This window comes from Balaenoptera borealis (genome assembly GCF_965194805.1).
Source record: "Balaenoptera borealis genome assembly, chromosome: 11".
NCBI lineage: Eukaryota > Metazoa > Chordata > Mammalia > Artiodactyla > Balaenopteridae > Balaenoptera > Balaenoptera borealis.
In genome coordinates, this window is record NC_138868.1 from 8,394,445 (window position 1) to 8,407,802 (window position 13,358).

The 13,358-nt window shown below is 52.0% G+C and overlaps 1 protein-coding gene across 15 annotated transcripts in view; it reads right to left on the reverse strand.

The window, feature by feature from the left end:
* MARK2 (microtubule affinity regulating kinase 2) overlaps positions 1-13,358 on the reverse strand; it is a 58,326-nt gene that overhangs the window by 9,206 nt on the left and 35,762 nt on the right. For 14 of the 15 annotated variants that reach the window (XM_082344054.1, XM_082344050.1, XM_082344044.1 and 11 more), the window contains 10 exons: positions 6,180-6,359; positions 5,886-5,939; positions 3,142-3,190; positions 2,749-2,814; positions 2,589-2,659; positions 2,313-2,369; positions 1,355-1,591; positions 797-916; positions 597-696; positions 407-519 (listed from right to left, as the gene is read on the reverse strand). In XM_082344054.1, the coding sequence (XP_082200180.1) occupies positions 407-519; positions 597-696; positions 797-916; positions 1,355-1,591; positions 2,313-2,369; positions 2,589-2,659; positions 2,749-2,814; positions 3,142-3,190; positions 5,886-5,939; positions 6,180-6,359 (1,047 nt within the window). Of the gene's footprint in view, positions 1-406; positions 520-596; positions 697-796; positions 917-1,354; positions 1,592-2,312; positions 2,370-2,588; positions 2,660-2,748; positions 2,815-3,141; positions 3,191-5,885; positions 5,940-6,179; positions 6,360-10,877; positions 11,227-13,358 lie in introns of those variants that run through there. The other variant, XM_082344041.1, reaches the window with a different exon arrangement.

Below are 13,358 nucleotides of genomic sequence, written 5' to 3' on the forward strand. Positions count from 1 at the left end.
GATTCCTGTAAGACAGACACAGAGCACCCAGGAACCCAGACTTCCAGATACAGAGAGACACAAACATATCGAAACAGTCAGAGACTTCTAGAGCCAACACAGAACTGACCCAGCCAGAATGACCTAGACCCAGTCTAACCAACACAGAATGAGCCAGATCTACTCACCCGTATGGAAACCCAGACCCAGGCCCATACCCCACCAGCTTCCCTATTGAACTACTAATGGAAATTAGTGAAAGCAAAAGCCAGGGGACCTTAGCACCACCAGAGCTGAGGCTTAAAATTAGTCAGTAGAGAGCACACCTACTCAGAGATGAGCTTCTGCCCTCAACAGCTGCTAGAAGCATGGGGATACTACTGACAGAGAGGCTGGCTAGACGGGGGAGGGAGCAGGGGGCACACACCTCGGAGCTCTTGTAGCCCAGGAGCAGATAGGTGGCCATCACCTCGTTGTACCTCTGGCCCACCAGCGAGTCCTGGATCTCTTCCCGTGTGTAACCCATGGACACCATCAACTCTGCGTGGGGGGACATACAGTTAAGGCTGGTCCTGAGTCCTAGGCAGGCTCAACCTCATGGCCCAGCACAGCCTCACCTGTCCGCCGGGGGTCCTTGTAGTCAGGGAGTGGCTCCACATAAGGCTTTAATTCATCATCTTCGTGACCCACATTCATCCATCGATCTTTCATGATTTGCTGGGGAGTAAAGGGAAGAGGAAGGGCAGAGAGGGAGACTCAGCTTGGAGGTTTCCTTGGGAACCCAGGACCTCCTACCAGCTGGGCTCAGGCTGCTCACCTCTAAAGTGCCTCTCTTGCTGGGATTGAGAATGAGAAATTTCTTAAGCAGGTTTTCACAGTCTGTGGACATGTAGAACGGAATACGGTATTTCCCCCTCAGTACCCGCTCCCGCAGCTCCTGTAGGAGGGAAATTTAAATCACCCAAGGCCAAGGGAAGGAACCTAATATCCAGGCTCCTGACAGCTTAAGACTGGCCAGGCAGATATAAATGAAATATGGTAAGAGGCAGAGAGCCTGGGACAAGGCACCTCACTAGAGAGTCGGTGATGTCAAATACCCCACGCCCTCTGGCTTGATCAGCCCGAGGCTTGCAATCCTGAGTACCTTGGAGGGGTGAACGGACATACAATTTATCCCAGCCCTCAAGAGAGGAACTGAGGTTATTTTGCTGGGTGCAGAGGGCTTTTAATAGCTGCTACCTTTTGCAAGCCCTTCTTTGAAGCTCTGGCTCAGGAAAAATGTAGAAAAGCAGCAAAGGTGAGAGGTCGGGGACAAGACCAGAGGCCAAGAGAAGAAATGAGAATACAAATGATCTAAGCCTGCACTTCACTCCACCTTGAGGTTCTGTCCATCAAAAGGCAGGGATCCGCTGACCAGTGTATATAGAATAACTCCTAGGCTCCACACATCCACCTCGGGTCCGTCGTATTTTTTGCCCTGGAAGAGCTCTGGGGCAGCATAAGGGGGACTGCCACAGAAGGTATCCAGCTTGTTCCCAAAGGTGAATTCGTTGCTGAAGCCAAAGTCTGCAATCTTGATGTTCATATCAGCATCCAAGAGCAGGTTTTCTGCCTGGGAGGTAAGAAGGAGAATGTCAGGGAACCAAGGGGATCACACGAAGGCACCGGACAGAAGGAGCTGAGGAGAACGGAAGAACAAACAGGAAGTCATCTTCAATGTTAGAACTTCTCCCACCAACTCCAGGGCCGGCCCCCGATCAGTGTGCGGGGGCTGGGCTGGGCTGGGCTGGAGGAGGGCCGCGCAGGCCGCTCCTCACACAGGCAGCCACGTGAGAGCTGGGATCTGAAGGCTCAGAGACGCTGTGAGCTGTGCAAAGCTTCCCTGTCAGGCCGGGTTCACCGTGGTCACATCTGCGAGGACTCAGGGGCCAGGAAGACTCATAGGTAGTCTCACGTGCTAACAGCTCAGTGAAAGGGAGGAGTGTGCCGCGCGTCTGCAAAGCAGCTGTGATGCAGCTGCGGGACAGTCAACGCTGTTTCCTCGGTCGGCCGCCAGGCTGCCTGCAGCCCTCCTGCCACGCCTGGCTGCACCGGAAGGTGAAGTGCTGAGAGGTGAAATGGCAGAGACCCTCTCCTCGCTAGCTGGAATGGGATCCTAAGTCCAGTCATAAGGCCTATGTCAGAAGCAGCCCCAGGGGCTTCCTCATCATCTCCAAACAATTAAAGGCTGGAGTTTCCTTGAACACCCAGGGTGTAATGGTTATGTCACAGTTAACAGAGGGTGAAGGACCCAGCCTTGACTCAAAGACACTGGAGATGAGAGCACGCCTTACCTTTAAGTCTCTGTGAACAATAAACTTCTGGTGACAGTACTGCACAGCAGACACTATCTGAAAGGAAGGAAGAGGGGTCAGCTCAGGGGCACCTGAAGGTGGGCTACAGGGGCTGGTGGAGCTGTGATCCTGTGACCGAGTTCGAAGCTGCCACATAGATAAGCAAAGCCCAAAGGACCCTCCAGAGGCCGCTTACAGACAGGCAGCTCCTCCTTGTATGCCAAACCCCCCAAAGCAGAGGTCGGGCCCACACTCCATGGAGGGAGTCACACCCACCTGGCGGAATTTGGCTCGAGCCTCTTTTTCTTTCATCCTGCCATGAGCCACTAGGTAATCAAACACCTCTCCTGCAAGTGACAGGGGCAGGGTCTACATCAGAGCTTGCTGGGGCTGGGGAAGGTGGGGACACAGTAGGAAGAGGCAATTCCATACCTACCTCCACTAGCGTACTCCATGACAAGGTAGAGAGTTTTCTCAGTCTCGATCACTTCAAATAACTTAACTACAAGAGAAAAGGCCAAGCTATGAGTCAGAGAAGCAGCAGGGGCCACACATCGAGCCCCAACATGTACAGGGGCATCCTAGGAATGAAAGTTTCCTCCTCTCCCATTCCTACTCTCCCAAAGACAGGTTCCTCTCGAGGCAGCCACACCACTAAGGACAGCCCTGTGCGCCAGAGGCAGCGCTGGATCTTGAGCTGGGCTTCCCCAGAGGCATCCTTGAAGACGACAGACTCCAGAAGGCCATGTGCCTCAGGGAGAAGGGCCACATGCTGGGAGGTGGAGCCTTGCCGTGGGGGAAGAGGAAAGGAATGATGACTGGTTCTCACCTATGTTGGGATGATTCAAAACCTTCATTATTCTTACTTCACGGAACAGCTGGAAAATAAAATATCAGGGGTCATGCTTGCTCAGCTTGCTTCCCTCAGGTCCCCTCCAAACAGAGCCACTGCTAGGATTCTTTTTCCAAAAGAGAAAACAGGCAGGGAAAAGAAACAGAGTAGTTGTCCAGATCCTCCATGCCCGTCCCCAGTGGCTGAGAAGGACATGGTGGGGAAGGAGAGCAAGAAGGGTCAGTGTGAGGAAAGCTGGGCTCTCATGACTTGTACCCTCAGGGGCAGCATCTGGACGAGCCAGCTGCACCCTTGGGTGTTGTCTCCCCAAATCCAGCCCCCAAACAGCAGACGGGTTTTGGCTGCATGCCTCTGAAAGAGGGAGCGTGAGCCCACGTACATGAACACTTAGAACCTGAGCTGCTTCTACAGTTCACTGACAAAGCAGACTCTAGCTTGGTCTGTGTGAAGAGGTAGGGGAGCTCTGAAGGGGCCCCTCTGAAGGGGCCCACCACCTTCTGACTTACAGAAGTCAGAGGGCTCTGCACTAGTGGGTACGCCTTTCTCTCCTGGGCCTCGGGGTGGTGACAGAAGAAGCCACTCCTATATATAGCTGATGCCAATTTTAATCAAATCCACCTCCACACACTCACGCTCTCTTTGTGAAACAAAATCAGGGACTCCAAACCATACATTTCCATAAAGAAAGATGACAGAAATGAACTCCATCCCCTCTGCGGGGGCCAGAGAACTGGAGGTGGGGTTTTTTGCAACTTCTAGGCCTCACCGTTTGCACGAGGAGCAGAACTAGTTGTGTTGTGTTTTGTTTTTGTTTTTAAGGAGAGGGGAGGTATGGAGACCTAATTTAGGCTATATTTTATGGGGAAAAGTGAACACATCTTTCTTTCTTTTCCTTTAATGAGATCCCAGAGCTTTTGTGAGCTGGAAAGGAAAAGAAGAGACAGGTTTTCCCATCTTCGAGAACCTGATTCTGATCTTGGCTCCCTTTTCTTGTTAGAGCCCAGGTTTTTCTTGCTTTCTTCCCAGGCCCAATAGTTATCTTGGATGAAGAGGCAAAAAATCCTGGATGCCACCTCAGGGGCAATAATGGGCCTGGAAAGGGCATTCTCCTAGGAGAGCGTGGAGTTTTCTGGGCTTGTCTACAACCCCGAAGAGGTTAGCTTCTTCAGTGCCTGTCCTTTAGGGATCATTGCTGGGATCAAATTTAAACAGAGTGATTTGGCCAGAATCAGACTGGCCTTGGCAATGGAGTGTGTTTAAAGGCTTTAAAAATGGCTATATTTGTCTGGTGCTGGTGCTTCCAGCCAGTCAGGAAGAGGCAGGGAGAAAAAAGAGGTGGGAAATAAGATGGCCTAGCTGACTCTGGCAGGCTAAACTGCTCCAAAGACCAAATGGCCCACACCAAGCTGGCTTCTACTCTGTGGGGTCTGAGCCAACATGTCAAGAGTAGCCCTCTTTCCCTTCCTTCCGGAAAGCTCCCAGCAGCAGGGAAGCCCTGGTGATGACAGCCATGTTTCCTTTGAGTCAAAGAACTTTGAGGGGATCCCAGGGGTAACAAAAAATAGGAAACACCTTGGTTTTGGCTGTCAGCATGTCAGGGTACCTCAACTCACACTAATTCTGTGAGTGTCTCGCTCAGTAACAGCTCCCAACCTCTAGTCCCAAGCTTCCCAATCTCACTGTAGTTGGTTGTTAGCATCAGGTTATGCCCTCTCCTAACTCAAGTAACAATGTGCTCATGAAAAGAAAAACTCAATCTGCCACGAGATGCAAAGAACTAGATTAATCAAGGTCAGAAAATCTGAGCCAGGGTCAGCTGGAGTATGAGGAAATCTGACTGACCTGAATAGGGGCAGCTTTTTGGGAGCCTGACGGGAGATTTCTTCCTTCCCCTAACTGCCGGAGCCCAGGGTGGGGGCAGAGGGCAGACAGTTTCTAGTTCTACACCAACCAGTCACTGGTAAGCTGTCCCTCTCCTGCAAACGAAAGCCTTCTTTTCTCACTCCTACATATGTGGTCTCACCTAGAGGGTTCCCCGACCAGCTAAGTAAGACCTCAGTTTTCCACTGTAAGTCAAGAAGGGAAGGAAAAGTTCAACCTCATCTAGCAAAGACTACATGCAAAGGAGTCTGCAACTGTTAGTCAAAAGAAGCCTAGAAGTGAGAAGGAAAACTGGGAGGACCTGTCATTAATCTGCACGTACTGTCAGAGGCTTGAAACTGGAGTTTAGTTTCGAAAAACCCCAGCCTTCCATACCCATTCTCTGAAATGTAGCTGGCACAGAATCCAGTGGCAGGTTCTCTGCCTCCTCTTATCCCTGTACTTCTAGAGCCACTCCCCTGGATCATTCAGATCTTACAGTTAACTGCATGTGTTTCTAGTAATGGCTATATACATGTGTTTTTGCATAGGGCTGGTCCCAGGCCAGAAGAAAAGAAGATGCAGGAAGTAGGTCAGACAGGTAGGCCAAGGGGCTGGAAAGGGGCAGAAAGGCTTCTAAAAGAGCCAGTGCCTGTGGCCAGGAAGCTGACTCAGGAGGAGCCAACACAGGTGATCCAACCAAAACCCTAAAGACGGCAGAGCCATGGGAAGGGATGGTGGGAACAGTGAAACGACCAGAGATTCTGAATTAGGGGTTCAAGAGGAGGTCCAAATGGGGTCAGCAGATCATCAACTCCTGACAGAGGTTTAGAAAGGGACAGCAGGTACTGTGTGCTTACCTTCTGGAGGCTGGAGGAGTTCAGTTGAGTCTTGTCAATGATCTTCACAGCTACCTGAACAAGAGATAAAAAGCCCAAGATTACCTCTTTGACCAGGCTAAACTCAGGACTCGAATCTACTTCCTCCTTTGTATTTCTGCCTCCTTTTGGCCCTATCCCTCTTAGCACCCCTATCTGTTCAGACCTCATCTCTGCCTGATAAACAAAAGGCTGGCTGTGGTAGAAGTCCCACTACTACCTGCTGGGGTATCAACAGTTGGGAGGTGCTGCCATGTCCCCCACCCCAGAGCTCACCTCTTTCCCAGTAAGGATGTGCCGAGCCAGCTTCACCTTGGCGAAGTTACCCTTGCCGATGGTCTTGAGGAGTCGATAGTTGCCAATATGGGGCTGCTCGTCAGCAGAAGTGGCTGAGTTGCGGCCCCGCAGCATGTTGGACTTACTGCTGGGCTTGGAGTCGAGGTGTCCCAAGGCGGGCTGCAGGGTGGAAACATGTACACCTTTGAGTATGCTGCCCTTCCGGTTCCCCATACCACTGCCCTTAGCTCTCTGCAAAAAGCGCAAGAGGCTGGGGTATGGGGGCAGGCTCCAGGAGGCTGGTAGGCATGCAAAGAAAGAATCATAAGGCAGGGGGATAAAAGGAGGTGGGAAGAGCGCCCACCTTCACTCCAAAAGAGCACAGCCTAAGGTCCAACGTCAACATCCTGTGGGCGCTGGAGCTTAGGACCTAAGCTGTCCCATCACTGGCTCCACTGCCTGGCAATACATCCCCTGTAACAACCCAACAGTTCCTCCACCTCACGTGGGAGAGCGCCGTCTCCCGTCTTCCCTGTCGCCTGCTCACACTTTGATAAGGCTACATCTCAAAGTCGCAGAAGCATGATCAGAATTACTGCAAAGCACTCACTGCCACCCAACACTTTACATTTCTCTGTATTATGTATCACTTTACATTAATTTGCTGTCTATCCAACAAGAATGGAAGCTCATGAAGGCAGGCATGTATCATTTATTCACTGATACATCCCTGCACCTAGACAGACTGGATTATGGTAGATGCTCAATGAATACTTGTGCAATGAAAAAATGGAATGACAGGGTCTGCGCAAGGCCACCCTCTGCCCTCCTTAGATATCCCATAGCTCAAATCAGGGTGTGAGGAAGCAGAAATGACAACAACTGGCACCAACAGGTATATAAACATAACACAAAAAAGGTACGGTCCAGATGAAAACATACATCTGTATGAAGACCTGTACAGTCCTCAAAGATCTAAGTGTAGAGTTCCATGTGATCTAGCAATTCCACTCCTAGCTACATACCCAAGAGCAACTTGCACACCAATGTACATTCGTAGTATCACACATTCATAATAGCCAAGAAGTGGAAACAACACAAATGTCTGCCAACAGATAAGTGGATATACAAATTGTGAAATATCCACATAGTGGAATATTCGTTGGCAATTAAAAAAAAAAAGAAGGGACTTCCCTGGTGGCGCAGTGGTTAAGAATCCACCTGCCAATGCAGGGGACATGGGTTCCATCCCTGATCCGGGAAGATCCCACATGCTGCGTAGCGACTAAGCCCGTGCGCCACAACTACTGAGCCTGCGCTCTGGAGCCCACACGCCGCAACTACCAAAGCCCACGCGCCTAAAGCCGGAGCTCCGCAACAAGAGAAGCCACCGCGATGAGAAGTCCACACACGGCAACAAGGAGAAGCCTCCGCCTGCTGCAACTAGAGAAAGCCCGTGCGCAGCAACAAAGACCCAACGCAGCGCTCCCCCCCAAAAAAAGAAAGAAAATAACTTAAAAAAAAAAAAGTACTGACATATGCTACAACATGGATGAACCTTGAAAGCATTATGCTAAGTGAACAAAGCTGTTCACAAAGGACCACAGGTTATATGATTACATTTATTTGAAATGTCCAGAGTACATAAATCCATAGAGACAAGAAAGAGATTGCTCTAGGGCTGAGGAGGGCTGAAGAGGGTGAGGGGACTTAGGGGTAACAACTAAGGGCTGTGAAGTTTCTTTCTGCAGTAATGAAAATATTCTAATGAAATGCTGACTGTGGTGAGGGACACACAGCTCTGAGAATTTACTAAAAGCCACTAAATTGTACACTTTAACGGGTGAACTGTATGGGATGTGAATTACATCTCAGTCAAACTGTTAAAAGAGTCTGGTCTAACTCTGGTCAAGAGCACTGACTTGCCTCTTCCAGAATACCTGATGCCATTGCTCCAGCATAATGGGGATAAAGTGCTGCCAGAGTCTCATCCCAGAACCATCCAGAGCTGCCTTGGAAACTTCAAGGAAACAATTTGGAGGGGAGCAGGGTGACCAGAGAAGTGTGACTCAAAATTCTTTCTTTCACAGTCCTTTTCTGGCTCTAAGTGAAGTCCTCAAAAACCACAGAGAAAAGAAATGACTTGCTACCACCCAAGGAACTGTCCAGGGTTCCTTGGCAAGAAGCGTGCTTCCCCAGCCTGTTGCTTTTCAGCCCTAAGGGGCTATGAATAGGGAAAAACTTCCCTCTGCCCCAACTTCCAAGACAGGAAGATGGGTGGAAAAGTTTCCTTGGCAACCTCTAATTCACCTCCTAAATTTCTTGTCACTCCCCTGTTTTCTGAGGATATGAGCCAAAGGCAGCAGGGTCTTGACAGTCCCCAAGTCCTCAAAGTTTGCAATGAGAATTTAGTGTCTACCTGAGGATTTGGGTCCTTTGCTCCCTGAAGCCAAATCTGGGAACCCCACTGCCTATCCTGAGCTCTGCCCTGCCCATCCCTCGCCATGCTTCCCGCTCCAGGGGCTGCTCTGTGTTGCGCAACAGGACAGCATCCCCGCCCCCCCCGCCCCCCACCGCGAGGCTCAGCTGCGCACAGAACTTCAAGGAACAGCAACAACCCTCCTCCTTACTGGGACAGAGAGGGGTGCTTAAGAGTATAGATGCAGAGACAAACTGCCAGGGTTCAAGTCCCAAATCTGCCACTTACTCAACACATGTTAACTTTATTATTATCAACAACATCCTTAAGAGGGAGATGAGATTATTACAAAGCAAGAAGGAAATCATCTAAAAGAAGACCGATGCGGGATGATCCCACACATGGGTGTCAGGAGATGGTCTAGTGGGTGCCGAGGAGCTCTGTCCAAAAGAGCTAGGTTCCAGTCCTGGCTCCCCCACTTACTAGCGTTAGTTTCCTTATCTGTAAAGTGGTGATAAAGTAGTCCCTATTTCACATTCATTAGGTGACAGAAAATATGTAAAATGCCTTATCCAATGCTCAAAAAAAGAACAACCATGAATGCCATTATTTTTAGTTCCTCAATACTACAAAGCCTATTTGCAAAGCCAAAAGTCTCATTGTCAGCAAGACTTCTGCCATCTAAGTCAAGCCCTCCTAAGCCAGCTGCAGCCTAGCTGGAGGCCAAGAGATGCTATGTATGGGCCCTCCCGGCTGGGGAGAGGTCCCGGCTGAGCATCAGCCGCCTGGCCTACACCAGCCCCTTTAGCCTTCACAGGAGGGGACTCGACAGGGCAGCTGTGAAGGGCTGATTCCAAGCTAGGTATCCAGGACAGTCAAAGAGAAGGTTCTGCTTGCCCGGGACCCAGAGAAGCAGAGGACACTGGTGCGTGCTCTTGGATCCCCTGCTCTAAAAGTCACACACTCCCCTTGCAGGACCGAACTACCCAACTCTCAGGACTCAAAGGACACAGTCCTTCTCTTACCCCTTCTGCCCCTTCTATGTTGTGAGATATTTCCCACAGCAGGGATGCGGGACAGGGTGAGGAAGCAGAGAAAGGAGAAAGTCTCTAGTAGGAAATGTTCCTTGGACCAAGGCCCCATGAGAGGCGGCTTCTTTGAAGGCTGAAGAGGAGGTAGGGGTGTGGGTGGCTATCATGGAGAGAGAGTCCCATCCCTGGTTCTCGACTAGGCCCATGTAACCTGGACCCAGGTCTCACCAACAGGGTGGGGGGCTGAGGACTAGCTGCCCTTCTGGGCCAACTAAGCAGGATCTAGCTAGAGCCATGCTCTGCCCCCCACCTGCATCCTCCTTGCACACAGTAAGACATGGAACACCAGACATCCTCAAAGCTCTGGCTGACATCACACCATAGGCAGGCCCCAAAGGTCTGAGGCCAGTCTGTTGAAAGCAGACACCACGGCTCTCAGGCAGCTTTCAGAAAGAACAAGGGGTCACCCTGTGAGGCAGTATTTGGAACCAAATGGCAAAACACGCAGGTTACTAAGCAGGCCTGATTCAGAATTAGGGCCTAAACAGCTTTGAGGTCCTCAATCGAGAGAAGGCAGGACATGAGGATGAAAAAAAAAAAAGTCTTATATCCAATGGGCCCTTCAACCTGGATCTCGGAACTCGGCCTAGGCGTGTTGCCACGTTCGCCCGGAAGACAGCCTCCACCCCGAGAGGCCCGGCGCTGACTCAGGTAGGCAGCGCCCCTTCCCTAATGCTGGAGGCCCTGACCAACAGTTCTCCCCTAGAAAAGCTCACGCTTTGGGGCTCTGCACTCAGGTTTGGTCTCGAGTGTCCTGAGACTTCCCTGGGGCCGGGAGGGGGCCAAGCTGGGAAGGGGGAGAGGCAGGCACGCCCTGGCCAGAGGCAGAGCGAGCCTGGGCACCGTGGAATGGAGGAAAAGTGTCCCTTGGGCACCGGCCCCGGGCGGCCGCCCCAGATCCGTCTCCCCTCACGGCAGCACTCGTGCGCCCTCCCTGGGCCTCTGCCTGTCGCCAGCCCGTTCCCTTCACTCTGGCGGGGCCTGCTCACTCGACCTAAGGGGAGAGTCTCCTCTGGGTACTCGCCCCCTCTTCCCTTCTCAGCCAGTGCCTCTTCCCAGGAGGAGCACTTCCCTGTGCTAGTTGCTGCCTGGCTCCATTTAGCCACTCTTCAAAGATCCTGTGTTTGGGGTGAGAGGGATGAGAGAGGAGGGGGCAATTCCACAGCAAAAAAAAGGGGGGAAACATACCCGGCTGGAGAAAGGGACAAGGACTACCAGCGACTTCCATCCAGCAGAGGCCACGGCAGAACCTGTCAGGCAGTGAGGGCAAAGTACAGAGGCCGGGAAGAGCCAGGCCCAGGGCGGGGGCTCCTGGCTCCGTCAGCCTCCCTTACTCAGCTGAAGCAGGCGACACCTTCCACCACCTCGTCAGTGAAAAGGAGCGAAGCAGCCAGGCCAAGCGGCTCCTGCCTGGGAACCTGGACTGTGTCGCAACCGAAACCACCACTAGCAGAGAGAGCCCAGGCTTGGCAAGGAGAGCAACGGGGACAAAGCCCTGCGGCTTCTTGTGGGCCAGGGTCTGGTAGCCAGAAAATGCATGCAGTCCTCGGACACTACCCAGGAGCAAGGTGAGAGGAAAGGGGCAGGGGGCTAACGGGAAGGAAGGGAGACAGAGAGAGAAAGAGGCGGGTTTAGATCAACTTCCTTCTCCCTTCCCCTCCCCCTCTCCGGAAGTGGGCTGCCCCACCCTCCCCAAGGTGCTTTGCTGGGTAACAGCTGGGAGAGGGTGAGGAGGAGACTTACTCCAGCCCAGGTTGTCATAAAGCCATTCTCTCTCCTGCAGCAGGTGGGACCTGGGTAGGGGCTCAAATCTGCGGGAGGAGTACGTGTGAATCAGACATGCTGACCCAGAGAGCGCCAGCAAACCACCCATGGGGTGGGCGGGAGCAGAAACCAGCCGTCCAACAGTGGCACATGGACCTCCTACTTCACAAAAAGCAGTGTTTAACCTTAGAAAAATGCACATTCCACTTATACAGATAGTATTCTGGACATAATATCAGGAGATTCAGGAACCCTGGAGCCCCTTAGGTCCATGGGTTCTAGACTAAGAACCTCTGTCACTGATAGAGAATGAGATGCTTAATCCTAAATTTTGCCCAAAGGCTGGGAACAAACCAAATGCTTCTCTACATCCCTTCCAGCCCTGATTCTGGGAGTCTATCTCCAGGTTCCCACCCACCTCCAAGTCTCCATCACTCTTGAGGGCCTGGGGGCAGCAGGCGCAGCCATTCCTCACGCCTGCCTCCAGCCAAGCCCCTGCTGTCTAGGCATCTGCTGTCCTTGTGGCAAACTGGAGCCCTCCCCGTTTGTGTTCTGGTCTCGGCCTTTCTTCTGGCTGCCAGATCAACTTCACATTCATTCCACTACTCGAGGCTAGGGTCTTTCCCACTAGGCAGCTCTTTAAAGATCTCATGCTGGGAGGCCATAAACCCCTCTAGGGAAGGGCAAAGCCTCCCAGTGACCTCACAGCACCTGAGCACAGACACCTGGGAGACCATGCTACTCAGTGTTCACCTTATGTATGAACCCTGGTCAACAGATTCGGCATTTCTGGTACTACCATCTGCTGGCACGTACTTCCCATGTTCTCTACACCATAAACCTACAGGGTAGGGAGCATCTTCATTTTACAGATGAGAAACTTAAGCACAGAAGTTAAGAGACTTGCCCAAGGTCAGCCTCCCCGTGCAGAGCTGGGCCTGGAGCCCAGGGCTTTCGCGCCCACTCCAGCACTCTGCTGTTCCTCACGGTCCCCTTCACCAGCTCCTCTTCGATGCTTCTGAAGCCTAATCTGCTCTTATTTCTCCCAAAAGAAGAATGAGTCCTCGCTCTTCCTCCACAGACTAGGAAGAGGGGAAAGATGTGAAGATTCCGGAAAGGTGCCTGGGACAGCAGGAAGGCCAACGTCCGGGTTAAGGCCAGTGGGGGGCAGGGGCTGTTTTAAAGGCCTACCCAGGTGGTCCCACAGCACCTCCTGCTCTCACTCCTTCCCAAAGTGTGCCCTCATCTCAGTGGAAGATGTCAGGCTTTATTCTGGACCCTAGGCTCAGGCTTGCCCCTCCACTCAGATGCCAGAGCGGGATCAAATGGCTTCATTTCCCAGTCTCCAGGATTTTGCAATGTGACAGAAGGATTGTTTCCTCAATCTTATTTGTGGGAGGCAGTAAGGGGCTTTGTAAACTGAGGAAGTACCAAGCAGTGACCTCAGAGAGGCTGGGGAGAGACAGGATGGGACTGAGCTGAAACGTCACATGGCAAATCGCTAGTTCTTTAACCCTTCCTCCTTCATTGCATCCAGGAGCCTTCTTTGCACCCTTTGATCCTGAGCAACTGTCACTCTCAACTGCCAGGAGTCGATACACCAGTGGAGCATTCTGGGTAGGAGAGCTCTGGTAAAGCTTGGTAAGCACTGACCAGTGGAGAGTCTGGATGTACACCCCCAGCCCCAGAATGAACTGTGATGTCTCCACCTGGGGAACCCCCACCATCCCTTAATACTCCGTCGAAGAGCGGAGGTGGGCTTGTGTAAAACTGCCAAAGGGCTGCTCCCTTTTTCCAACCAGGGTAGGTGCCTCCCTGACAAAGGAGGCCAGCAGAGCCTGTGACTGAAGCAAAGCTGAAAGCAAGCTGGTTCGCTGCCCTCCAGCTCTCTAAGCTGCAAGTCTC